Consider the following 13,467-nt stretch of genomic DNA (forward strand, 5'->3'; position numbering starts at 1 on the left):
TAGTAGCTCCATTTGATGTCTCCATTTTTAGTCCTTTGAAGGGCTGGCAACAAAATGCTCCTTGCGAAAATCCCAGACACATGGGGCTGAAATAAGAGGAACAATCTCCTAGGGATCTGCTTTCTTTTCTTAAGAACAACTGTAAATCTTAGTAGAATATGGCTCTTTGGTAACCCCACCAACGGCTTAGCTTGCAGTTAGCAGAGCTGGCTTATGAAAAAAATAATTAAAGATGCAAATGCCAGCACCCGGGCTTCATTCCCTGGCTCAAGATTTTGAACTCATTTAATTTGGCCTTTCCCTACAGAACTATTTCTCAGATCATTGACTTTTTAATTATTCTGCAAATGGTAGTAGACCCCTGTCATCATCCGGGTATTGCCAAAGTAGCATCTGGCTGTGGGATTTGAGCAGTTTATGTTTATTTGATTTTAATGATTCCCCGCTAATAAAGGTCATGCCTAAAAGTAATAGAAAACTAAATGTGTGGAAATGTAATAGATAAGATTGGTTTCCAGTCTTCACGGTGGTGCACTTAGATATATATTTAATCCTTAAGAGTAATTAAGTAGCATTCCTACTTGTCATCGCCTTGTCTCTACTCAACAGTGCATGTTGAACGCCACTCTGATGCCTCTCCACAGCCTTGTGTCTAGTACAAATGCCGAGCTTTGGAACCATTGTTTTCAAAGCATAGGACGCCTAGGCTGAGCCTCCCTACATGTTTATTCAGGAGGAAAAGCTTTGGTTTCTTGTTCTGTTGCTGTTGCTTTTTTCAGAAGCTTCTCAGAAGCAGACTTTTCATTGAATGTGGATATTGCCTTCTTCAATAGTTTTGAGTGGCCACAAATAAGAAGCATATCTCCAAGGTACAGCTGATCTCTTGTTCCACAAAGCCGTCTGTCTTCCTATCTGGGTCACCCAAAACTAGTCTGAACAGTGCGCCTAGGTAGAAATCTGGAACAACGGTCACATGTCTTAAAAAAAAAGAAAGACTCTAGTTTGGATTCCTACAAATGACATATGAGATAATACAACCTTGAGCAGAAAATAAGTATACTCACATTCCATATAATACAGTGAATATTTAAGATTGATTGAGTTCCGTGGGAGGAAAGTGTATGAGGAGTCCCATGGCAAGAAATCCTTTAAAAAACCCCAGGTGAGCACCCTAACATCCGTTATTTTCTTTCAAGCACTTCAGTCTCTTCAGGCTGCTGAACAGCCTTATCTGTGTTTGTTTCCAGACACAGCTTTGATTATTGCTGATCTCCTGTCTGGGATGGGAAGGGGTTTGGACAGACTGGCTCCAAAGCGCCTTTGAAAATCTCAGATTCTGACATGTCTATTAGGTTCTGAACACCTGGAGAGATTCAACAGAAGATATTGACATTCCCCTAAGACTCTTTTTTTTTTTAAATTTTTAGGCAATTGGGGTTAAGTGACTTGCCCAGCTGTCACACAGCTAGTAAGTAGTCAAAGTGTTCGGTCTGAGGCCGGATTTGAACTCAGGTCCTCCTGACTTCAAGGCTGGTGCTCTATCCACTACGCCACCTAGCTGCCACCTAGCTGCCCCCTCCCCTAAGACTCTTAAAGAAGCAAATATTATCACTCAATCAACAAGCAATTATTAAGTGCCTACTACATACAGTAGTGTCCAGCACTGTGCTAGGCACAGTAGGGAAATAAAGACAAAAAAAGAAACATTTCTTGTTCCCTAGGAAGAGAGCATTCTATCATATAAAAAAAACAGAAAATTACATACAAGCCATCTCAAATCAGGGAACCCTGATTCACAGCCTGGTTCTACTGGAAAACAAATAATCTGGATAAAATGCCATCTTTTGTGTAGAGACCAGTCACTCTCTGAGGACTTGCATTGCCCAAAGTCTACAAGAGGAAGTGTCTTGGGTAGACAAACAGTGCTCTGAAATACGGGTTGAAAGGCCTCTGAGCGTACAGTTTCCATCTTAAGAAAAAAAGCTGCAGGAGAGAACTGCTTTGCAAAGAAGCACAGAAAGTACACTAAGGCCAAGAGCAGGTAAGGTGGTGAACATGTGGTAGAGCTGGTGGCAAAAACAACATGGAAAAAAACACAGGGAAAATACTGTCAGTCCTCCCAGAGAGTTTCTATCTGTTTGCCCCTTCCTACCACATCTCTGACAATCAATCACATGTTTTCTGGACAATCACACCCCCAAAGTGTGGCTTTTCCCCCACCATCAGGCAACCTCCTAGTTAACAGTCTGGAAATTAATGGACTACTGAGCCTCATTGCCTGTTTAATTGCATAGAATCTGTAGGCTTGAGAGCCCTTTTAAAAAGTAATGAACCAAAAACACAGTTAGAAGAAAAAAAAAAAGAAACATGTTTTGAGAAATTTCAACAAAGAAGCCATTCCAAGACTTGAGTGTTTTCTCTTCAGGATGCAAGGTGTTTAATAACGATAATAACAATGGTAATAGAGATCATTTATATAGTGCCTACTGTGTGCCAGGCACTATACAAAGTGCTTTACAATTATTATCACATTTAATAATAAGTACTGATGATAGCTAAAACCTATACCTATCATGTGCCAGGCATTGGGCTAAGAGCCTTACAAATAGGGTCTCACCTGATATTCACAACAACCCTGGGAGGTAGGTGCTGTTATTATCCCCATTTTACAGTTAAGGAAACTGAGGCGAACAAGGGCTAAGTGCCTTGACTAGGGTCCCACAGCTAGGAAGTCTCTCCCTGTGACTCCTCTCCAACACCAGGGTTCCTTACTTAGCATTGGATAGAGGCTGAATTCCAGCCCCGTCGCCCCTTCTTGGGGTTCACTTTCATTGGCCATCCCAGGTGGCACCTTGAATGGGACTTGTCAGTCCCTGGTTTCCCCTCGGCACCAAGTGTCCATTTCAGAACACCTCGGTGTTCTCCAAGGGGAGCTGAGATGCTCGGGAGGATGCGGTTCCTTGCCTTGTGGGGGGTCAGGAGAGGAAGGCTCGGGAGGGCAGCACATGGGGGCACTGCTCCCCCCCCAGGGGAAGGCTTATGGTTACCTAGTCCCAAGGTAACTTTGTCAGCTTTGCTGACATTAGTGGGGCCACGATGATGGGTATCACCAAGCCACAAAAGGAGTCCCTGGCAGCATCACAGGGCTGGGGAGGAAGGCGTAGAGTGACACCTGCCCCCTCCTCCCCCCCCCCCCCCGCCAGGTGCAGACACTGTGATAGGTGCCAGGAAGGGCCACGACTGGGGCCCGGGACCCAAAGAGCAAAGCGGCAGTTTTCTGTTGGGGGGGGCGGGACCCCTTCCTGGGGCTGCCAGGCCCTGGTGCTGGGGGTCTCTCACAGAGCTCCTGGGCTCTGCCCTCTGCGGGTGAGTCCAGCGCCCAGGGCAGCAGGTGGGCGGCGGCTGCGCACCTGCCCAGGTGCTGACACCTGTGAGGGCTCCGTTGCGGGGAAACGGAGTGGGAGGACCCCCCTTTCTGGGGGGACGCTGGGCCGGGAGCTCCCGCAGGTCTCCGTGCCTTTCCCAGCTCCCAAGCCTCAGCCTTCCGGAGGGCGCCCGGCTCTGCCACCTTCTCCCCGGGGGACCCGGGCCAAGGCACGTCCACTTTAGGCCTCAGTTTCCCGATCGGTAGCACGAGGGGCTTGGCCTCACCGTGGCCCACCCCCCCGCCTGGCCCCCGACGTCCAGCGGGCCTCCGCCGCCTCGGCCATCCGGGACATAGATGGCTGCTCCTAACGGCCCCAGTAGGGACCAAAACCTGGCGCGATGGGTAGTGGTCCACTGGCCCCGCCCGAGCGCCCTCGAGTTCACCTCAGCTATCCCCTCCCCCGGCCCTCCGGGGCCTCCCTCCTTACTTTGAGAATCCATGTCCGGCTGCTCAGGGGGACCGGGCCCGAGCCCTCTGCCCCCCGCCTCGGCCCTGTAGTCTCCACGCCAGTCCCGGCTTCCCTGCCGCCCTCCCACCCGCCCCCCGCAGCCTGCAGCGTGGCTCGTCGCCTTGGCAACGCTAGGGGGCGGTGCAGGCAGGGGGCGGAGAGACTGGCCGACTCCGCGAGGGGCGGGGCCTCGAGGGAGAGGCGGGGCCAGTTTTCAGCGCGTGCGTGAGCGCGAGAGCCTCCCGACGGACGGCGAGAGCCCGGGACCAAACCGCGCCCGGCTCGCGAGCCGCGCGGCCCAGAGCGCATGCGCCGCCGCCCAACCCTGCCGTTGTGGGGCGTGTGCCTGGAACCACGCTCGGGCCGAGAGTGAGCGAGCGCGTCCCCGGAGCCGGAGCCGGAGCCCCAGGTAACCGCGCTTAGAGATCTCTCTGCGCGGAGAGGCCCAAGAGCGGGAAAACTGAGGTTGGGGGAGGGGAAAGCGTGGGTCCAGGTCACAGGTGGGGAAACTGAAGCTCAGAAAGAGAAGTCACCTGACCCCGGCTCAAGGCGGCGGCGGTGGGGAGGGGCCTCCTGAGACCCCCGGGAGGAGCCTGAGGCTGGGGCGGAGTCACGTGCTCAGGGTCCTGGACCCCCAGGCAGCGGCGAAACCCCGGACTGTCCGGCACGTGCCTCGCCGGCCCAGGGCTCCGATGGGCAAACTGAGGACCCGAGAGGCCCCCGGGGGTCACCGTGCCCACCACCGCCAGCGGGCCTCGGACCGAGCGGCTCCGGGGGAAACCCCTGCCTGCCTCAGTTTCCTCCTCTGTAAAGTCGGATCGGAGGCCAGGTGGGGGAGGGGCAGCTCATCTATCCCCGTTGGAATCTGGGTCCGCCCTCGGGTCCCCTTTGTCCTCCTCTGGCTTTCCCGAGGACCCCCGCCCGCTTTGTACCCCTCTGTGGGAGCCCAGCTTGGGGAACCCCAACCTCACGGGGCCCACGCTGGAAGCCTGGGGGCGTGGGTGGGGTCCTGGGGGGTTAGAGAGGAAGGATGACCCGGGGTCGCAGGGAACCCCCTCGCTCCTGGCCCAGCCCGGTCACCCACTGCACCTTGTCTCTCCTGTAATCAGGGGAGATCTGGGGGGCCCCCACCCGAATGGCCAAATTACTGTCCGCTTGCCCAATGTCCACTCACAGCCTGGAGAATGAAGGGAGTGGGATGCCCGCCAGGCCCCCTCCCCCAGTAAGGGGGGGGCCTCCTCAGAGCTGGGGAGGGGGCTCCAAGGGTAACCGGACCTGGAAGCAGCTGTACCCCTGCAAGTCATTGGCTAAGTGTGCAGTGCATTCATGACCCTTCCAAGCACCCCCACTGATCGTTTGGGAGCTCAGAGCTGTCAGAACAAGCTGTTGGTCTAAGAGTCCACACTGGTGATTCAGGCCCTGCATTGGCCCCGGGGTCACACAAGCCACTGAGGTCTGGGGTCCCCGCTCTCCGTTCTTTCCTGGGAATGACCAGAGATCAGTGGGACCTCCGGCCAGACTGGGCAGGCCTCTCCTGCCTTTCCAGGGGTACCCTTCCACTTGGGGATAAGCCCTAATTATTAGGCAGCCTTTCTGTACAACAGTCAGCACAAACTTGACTTTGGCTCCCAGCCCTGCCCTCAGGCCATGCATGACAGGCCTTCAAACTCTTGAGGACAGCTGCAGCGTCCCCCCAAAGTGTCTTATCCTTGGGCTTCTCACTGGTTTCTCATCTGACCCTTCACCATCCTGGTCCCTCAGCTCTGGGTGCCCCAGCTTATCAGTGTCCTTCCTAAAACATGAGGCCTAAAACTCGGGGCTCCCTCCACCTGCATGTTCCTGCTCCTCAATTCTGCCTAAATGGGCCTTCACCTCCTTGGCTACAACGTAGCACAATGTTGACTCAGATCTTCTTCAGCTGAACTGATGTCTGTCCACACCTCCCCCATTTTCTACTTGTGAAATGGGGGACCCAATGATCTAACCTGCCAAGATTATTTTGAATCCTAACTGTCATCCAGTATGTAAGTCTCAGCTGTGTAACTTAAGCAGTTCTGGTAAGCATGCTCACTATGCCTTTTGCCAAGTCATGAAGTGAAATATTAAAAATCTACATCCCTGGGGCACTCCATCGTAGACCTTTCAAAATGACATCATACCATTTATTGTTGTTCCTTGCAAACCTACCTCATTTTACGACCTCGGGCCCCTGTCTTTCCCACCAGAATGTCCTAAGTCGTTTTTTGATGAACTCTGTTTGCAGTATTCCCGGCTTCAGCAGGTTAGTAACCTTGTCAAACTTGGCCCACCCGACTGGTTCTTCATGAAGACCTGGTTAACTCTTGGTGTTGGCTGCATCCTTTTCTGAATGCTCACTCCCTATCCTGTCTGGAAGAGGTGGGTGAATTTCGTCAGGAATGGAAGTGAAATGCCCTGGCCTCCAGCCTGAAGGTTCCGCTCTCTTCCCTTTTCTGAAAACAAGACCATTTGTCATGCTCCCATCCTGTGGTTCCTCTTCATGCTTTTTCAAAGTTCACTGATGGCAGAAGTTGCACCTTTCAGGCAGGGTGATGGGTTGGAATCAGGAAGACCTGACCAGTATGGGCTGAGACATCCCCTTGGGCAAAGGGCCTACCTTCTTTGAGTCTCAGTTTCCTCATCTGTGAAATGGGAACACCTGCAGGACCTACTCCATTGAGATCACGTATGCAAATTGCTCTGCAAACATTTGCTAAAGAAACGTCACCTCCAGGTGTGGTACTTCTGGGCCAGCTGATTTGGACCCAGAGACAACAAGAAGCTCTCTTACTGCTTTCTTCTTGATTTTCACCAGTTTCCACTTCCTCATAGTCGGGTTTTTTTTTTGTTCTGTCCCCAATTGGTCTGAAATCATGGTTTCTAGCCTTCCCCAAAGTCACCCCTGCAGCCTTGGTCATGGCGTAGAGACGACCCTGGCTTCTCAAAGGCTGTGCCTGTGATACTCGTGGTGGGGTGACTACACACCTGGAAGGGCCCCAGGCCCAGGCTCGTTCAGGTCAGAGACAAAGCAGCTCTCCTGGGCCACCCCAAGGCAGATGCATGAGGACCTCCCTCCCTCCCTCCCTGCCACAGCATTAAGGATGCCTCTGTGTTGCTCTTTGGGTGCACACAGAGCAGTCAGTGAGGAACAGCTGCTTCCCGTGTAAAGGGTAACCACAGAGCTAGGGGAGTTTATTATAGAGGAGTGTGGGAAAGAGAGGTTTGATGTGGGGGGGGGGCCTTTAGTGAGCCAGACTGATGTGTATGATCAGTAAATATCACCCTCGGAATGAGGAATGAGCACTCAGCTGCTCTCGTGGGTGGACTGAGATATTAACATGTATATGAAACCATAAGAGTCCAAAGGGACAGAATGGCTTCTGTATTGACATCAGCCTCTGCTGCCTCCTTCCCAGATCCACTTGACCCTGTGTCCTTGAACTGGCAGATCCTGCCCAGCTGGCCAGACATCATGGCAGCCGGGTGTCATGTGTGTTGTCTGAAGACCAGCCGAGCCCAATCATTGGCTCGTCGCCAGCCTGGTGCTAGGAGATGATTGGGATGACCACAGCTACTCTCAAACCATCTGCTGCCTCAGGGAGGAAGCCTTAGCACAAGTGACATCCCAAGTCCTGGAAGGAAAGAGGAGGGGCTCGGAACTCATGAGGGATTCCCAGAGTTGGCATGAGGCAGGATTCTGTTAGCCATCAGGATGAAGGAGATTCTATACAAACTTTTTAGTTTAGGAGAAATATACTGTGGGAAAAGTACATCCTAAAGAGGTAGAAGGAAATGGCTAGTGTCTGCTCGAGGCTAAGTAAATACAATCCTATTTTTAGAGAAAATGCTGTGTAGGGTATGTTGAGGAAAAGAGTCCTAAGTTATAAGTATATGAAACCAAGTAGAGGTTTTCACATTGTTTTTGATTTCAGTTAATGGTAAAGATCTGAGGGGGCCTCTTGAGGATTTTTTGTCCTGTCTCTGTCTTCTCCAAAATCTTCTATGTATTATTGGCATAATATATAATGTGATACAAGCAAAGCCATGACTATCCAGTCTCAGAGTCCTTTAACAAAACCTCAAAATGTATCTGGATAATGTTAGGATTATCCTTCCACTGTGGAGATTTTGTTTCTATCTTCTGGTTAAGCTGGACAGTTACACAAAGAGATTTGGAAATGGATGGATGAGCATCAATCACTAATGGGTTGGTCTCCTGGAAAAGGAGGTTTCTAGTGAAATATCTCCAGGACTTGTTTGTTTCCCTGTGCTAGTTTAAAAACAGGCTTATCAATGGTTTGCATAAAGGCACGTATCAATAAATGAAGAAACAAGCATTCATTAAGCGTCATGGGTGTGCCTGGTGGTATGCTAGGTGCTGAGATTACAAATAGAAAGAATAAAACCCTTCTCTCAAGAATATATATATGTGCTTATATGTAGAATCTTAGAATCCATATAAAGAGAATAAATGCAAATAAATACGAAGTGGTTAAGTATAAAGTAGTTTGGGAAGGCAGGAAATCAAGAAAGGTTTCATGCAGAGGATGGTTTCTGAAGGGCTTATTTAAAGAAGAGGTACATGGGTGGGTCAAGCCAATATAATAAAAGTGATAGTACAGCCTAAATTAATTTACTTATTTAGTGTCATGCATCGGTCTAAAAAGGAATTTATAGAGCCAGAAAAATAATAACAAAATTCATCTGGAAGAACAAAAAGTCAAGAATATCAAAGGAGTCAATGAAAAAAACAAAACAAAACAGTAAGGAAGGGGGCCTAGCAGTACCAGATCTCAAACTATACTACAAAGCTGTAAGCATCGAGACAGGTCAATACTCGGTGAGAAATAGGTTAAACAGTAGAATAGATCAGGTACACAATATCTAGAAGCAAACAGTCGCAATAACCTAGCCTTTGATAGACCCAACAATCCGGCTGGCAGAAACTAGGTATAGACCAACATCTCCTAATATCAAGATAACCTCAGAATGAGTACCAAAAAAATAGTGGAGGAGGGAAGAAATTGTATGTCAAGTCTATGGGGAGGAGTTCATGACCAAACAAGAGAGGGAGAGAGAGAGAGAGAGAGGATCACAGGAGGTGAAATGGATAGCTTTAGTTACAAGCAAAACCAATGCAGCCAAAATTAGAAGAAAAGCAGGAAATGGGAGTTGGGGGGTGGGGAGAGGAGAACCTTTGCAACAAGCTTTTCTGAGAAATGACTTGTTTCTAAGGTATATAGGGAACCGAGTCAAATTTACAAGAAAAAGCAGTTTTCAGAGAAAGAATTATAACCTATCAATAGCCATATAAAGATGTTCTAAATCACTAATAATTAAAGAAATGCACATTAAAACAACTCTGAGGTACCATTTCACACCCATCAGATTGGCTAAGATTAAAAAAAGGAAAATGACAAATGCTGGATGGGAAGTGGGAAGACAGGTACACTAATGCATTTTTGGTGGAGCTGGGAACTGATCCAACAATTCTAGAAAATGATTTGAAGCTCTGCCCCCAAAGCTATCGAACTGTGCTGTGCTTTGACTCAGGAACACTACTACTAGGTCTATACCCCAAAAAGACCAAAGAAAGAGGAAAAGGATCTAAATGCACAGAAATATTTATAGCAGATCTTTGTTGTCCAAAAAAAAAAAGTTGAGGGGATCCCCATTTGGGGAATAGCTGAAGAAATTATGGTTTATGAATGCTGGAATGCTACTGTGTTTTAAGAAATGATGAAAGGGATAGTTTCAGGGAAAACTGGGAAGACTTGCGTGAACTGATACAAGGCAGAGTGAATGATTCACCCAGTAACAGTTGTGCTCTTCTTCCTTGTGAAAACCTCAGCATCTGATCAGCACAGTCACCAGCCACACTCCAAAGGACTCGGGAGGAAACAGACGATCCCACTCTAAGCAGAGAGCTGGTGGACTCGGGACAAACTGAAGCGTGCTTTCCTCTCATCCTTTATTTTTATTTGGGGATGGGGAGGCATAAGAGTAATATTGGGATTTGTTTTGCATGAGTGTGCGTGTTTGAAATGGGTTTTGTTCTACTTGCTTCCCAATGAGTGGAGTTGGGGGAGGAGAGGATTTGGAACTGAAAATAAAATTAAATGGAATTTTTAAAAACGGCAAAGGAAGAGTGGCACTTTAAAAGAAGGGGGAATGCATTCCTGGCATGGGGGAGGGCCAGTGTGAGAACTTAGAAGTGAGAGATGGACTGTCCAGTCTGAGGAACAGAAAGCTGATCACAGTACAGTGTGAGAGATTTGAGACCCAGAGACCAATTAGGAAACTATTGGAATAGTTTAGGTGGGAGGTGATGAAGGGCTGAACTGAGGCGTATCTGTGCTAGGAGTTATAAGGGGTCAAATGCTAGAGGCATGGAGGTAGAAGTGGCAAGATTTGGCTGGATATGGGGACTGAGGGAATGGGAGGAATCCAAGATAACACTAAGGTTATGAACCTGAGAGAAGAGGAAAATGGGGGTGCCTTTAAGACAAGTAGGATGGGAGGGGAACATGCGTTCTTTTTTTATTCTACTTTTTTTAAATTATTTATTTTTAGTTTTCAGTATTCACTTCCACAAGATTTGGACTTCCAGATTTTCTCCCTATCTCTCCCTTGCCGCACACCAAGACAGCCTGCATTCTGAATATACCCAATCTGCCCCCCTTTCTCTTATCCCCTTCCCCTTCTATTTTCCTGTAGGGCAGGATAGATTTTTATACCTCATTGCCTATATATCTTATTTCCCAGTTACATGTAAAAACAATTTTTAATACTCATTTTTAAAACTTTGAGTTCCAAATTCTCTCCCCTTCTCCCTCCACCCACCCTCATTGAGAGCGCAAGCAATTCGATATAGGTTTTACATGCAAAACACTTCCATAATTGTCACGTTGTGAAAGACTATATTTCCCTCCATCCTATCCCACCTCTCCCCCTACTCCCCACCCCTGTTTATTCTGTTCTCTCCTTTGACCCTGTTCCTCCTCAAAAGTGTTTGCTTTTGGGGCAGCTAGGTGGTGCAGTGGATAGAGCACTAGCCCTGGATTCAGAAGGACCTGAGTTCAAATCCAGCCTCAGACACATAACACTAGCTGTGTGACCCTGGACAAGTCACTTAATTCCATTGCCTAGCCAAAAAAAAAAAGTGTTTGCTTTGATTACTCCCCTCCCCCAGTCTGCTCTCCCTTCTATCATTCCCCCTCCCCTCTCTTAAGCCCTTCCCTCCTATTTTCCTATAGGGTAAGATAGATTTTCATACCCAATTGAGTGTGTAGGAACATGCATTTATTAAGCACCAATGATGTGCCAGGCACAGTGCTAAGCACTTACAAATATTACCTCATTTAATCTTCACAACAATCCTGGAAAGGAGGTGCTGTTATTATCCCCATTTTTCAGTTGAGGAAACTGAGTCAAAAGGAGATTGTGACTTTTCCAAGTCACACAACTAGTAAGTGTCTGAGTCTGAATTTGAACTCCAGCACTCCAGGAGAGAGAGTGTTTATCACATACCTACTATGTTCCAGGTACTGTGCTAAAGTGCTTTATAAATATTTAATTATCCCAATAATCTTGGGAGGTAGGTGCTATTATTCTCCCTATTTTACAGATTAGAAAACTGAGTTAGACGAGGATTAAGTGACTTGCCCAGAGTTACATAGCTAGGAAGTGCCTAAGGCCAAATTTGAACTCAGATCCTCCTGATCCCAAGCCCAGCATGCTATCCACTGTGCCACCTAGTGTTCTCTGCATCGTTTGGAAGAATGTAGACTCGGAATTAAAGAGGGTGAACTCTTTTGGACATGCTGAGAGATGTCTTTGAGACATCTGCCCCTTTAAAATGTCCCACAAGCAATTGGTGATGCAGTGCAGAGATTGTGTGTATGTATGTGTGTGTGTATGTGTATGTGTGTGCATATGTGTATGTGTGTGCGTGTGTGTGAGACAGAGAAATGAGAGGTCTCCATAACCATGATAGTTTGATACTTGGGAACTAGAGGGAGAAGAGGAGAGAAGATGACCTTAGGGAAAACCTGAAGTTAGGGCATGGGTTTTGATGATGATCCGGAGGATATTGAAAAGGTGTGGTCAGACAGGTGGGAAATGTAGGAGAAAGGAGAATCACAGAGACTCATAGAGGAAAGACTGTCCAGGAGGGGAAGGTGGGCTTCCAATCCCTTTCGCTACCTGCGTACCACCAGGCAACAGGACTGACTGGTGGCTCCCTATTTCCTCCAGTCTTGAATGTGCCCTTCAGGGTCCCCACCCTCCCATCCCCACTCCACCATGCCTTCCCAGCCTCATCGCGTACACCTATGCCTGGCAGGTTAGCCAACTGAGTGCTTCTCATCTCTTGCCTTGTCCTATCCTCCTAGACCAGGGAGGGGGCTGGTTGCTTTAGGCTTTGTGGGCCAAGAGGCAAAATTCAGATAACTCAGCATCATTCTGAGTTCTGTGCACAGGGCCCTGCTGCACCAGGGCATTGTTTTTAGTACCAGTGCATACCCATCACGTCAAAATGAGAAGGGAAGAAGAAAAAATATTTGATGAGGATTTTTTTGAGCTCAGGGCTGAGATTGAAATTTTTCTGAACAAGAAAAGACCGCTCTCCACAAGTGTTTATGTAACAAGCCCTGACTGGCTTTGAAAATGAGCTTTTGCTGCAGACTTGGGAATGTCTGTGAATGAATTCAACCTGCAATTGCTGTGCAAACCATGGAATGTGATCAAGTCCATTGGACAGCAGCTGACATGTGAATCCCCAGTCCACTCAGGCTGCTTTGGATGCCTCTTGGGCTTTCAGAGGTGTAAGGAGTAAGACATCCGTTCCCATACTGCTTGGAAGCACATGGATTTTCCCAGGCTCAGATGACAGGTCCAGGAGCATTTTCTGGACGTCAATGCAAGTACAAAAGAAGTGTCCACGTTTCAAAATCCGTACTTCACTTGGAAGTAATGAATGGGCAATGGATGACATGCTAAGAAAAGCAAATAGCAAAAAAAAAAATCTAGTAGAATGCTATCATACTAGCGCTTTCCACATGTTGAATGTGCTCGATTAAAATCAAACGCCAGTGTCCTGAGAGCAGTGTTTGGTGCTCTCTGTCTGTGTGAAAAGACATTTTCAAATATGAAATACAGAAAATCTCGTTACAGATCAGCATGAACAGAAGAACGTTTGCAATCTACTTTGATATAGGGAATGCTGACTTTGAACCTCAGTAAAATAAAATAGCATCCCTTCCCCCAGAAAGAATGCCCTTCTTCTTGTTAATGGTCTCCTGCTCCCCTGTTTGAATGTGAGCTTCCTTTGGTGTTGGGTCCCCACCAAGGCAGGACTTAATAAATGCTTGTGAATTAACTACTTGCTATGTCCACAAGGGGAGGTTAACATGCTGTGGTGAGACTGGGATGAAATGGTGTCAAGTGAACAAATTCTCTTTGTCTTCTTGCCTTAGTGTGAGTTTGGAGAATCATTTGTCTTCTCATATGGTAGAGATACAGAGGATGTGGAGGAGACAGAGGAACTGCACAGAATAGCTGAGCAAAAGGAAAG

General features: G+C 48.0%; 2 protein-coding genes across 4 annotated transcripts in view; one reads left to right on the top strand and one right to left on the bottom strand.

Annotated features, from left to right (window-relative positions):
* FANK1 (fibronectin type III and ankyrin repeat domains 1) overlaps positions 1-4,000 on the bottom strand; it is a 78,061-nt gene extending 74,061 nt beyond the window's left edge. The window contains exon 1 of the mRNA XM_078150692.1: positions 3,855-4,000. Coding sequence (XP_078006818.1) covers positions 3,855-3,867 — 13 coding nt within the window. The 5' untranslated portion in view covers positions 3,868-4,000. The remainder of the gene's footprint in view (positions 1-3,854) is intronic.
* Positions 4,001-4,121: 121 nt separating this feature from the next.
* Positions 4,122-13,467, top strand: part of DHX32 (DEAH-box helicase 32 (putative)) — a 64,737-nt gene continuing 55,391 nt past the window's right edge. Inside the window, exon 1 of one of the 3 annotated variants that reach the window (XM_078150691.1) lies at positions 4,122-4,284. The gene's annotated coding sequence lies outside the window, so the exon portion shown is untranslated. The remainder of the gene's footprint in view (positions 4,285-13,467) is intronic. The other 2 variants (XM_020973645.2, XM_020973647.2) reach the window with 2 other exon arrangements.

Source organism: Phascolarctos cinereus, unplaced genomic scaffold (assembly GCF_003287225.1).
Source record: "Phascolarctos cinereus isolate Bilbo 61053 unplaced genomic scaffold, phaCin_HiC Scaffold_3;HRSCAF=262, whole genome shotgun sequence".
Taxonomy (NCBI): Eukaryota; Metazoa; Chordata; class Mammalia; order Diprotodontia; family Phascolarctidae; genus Phascolarctos; species Phascolarctos cinereus.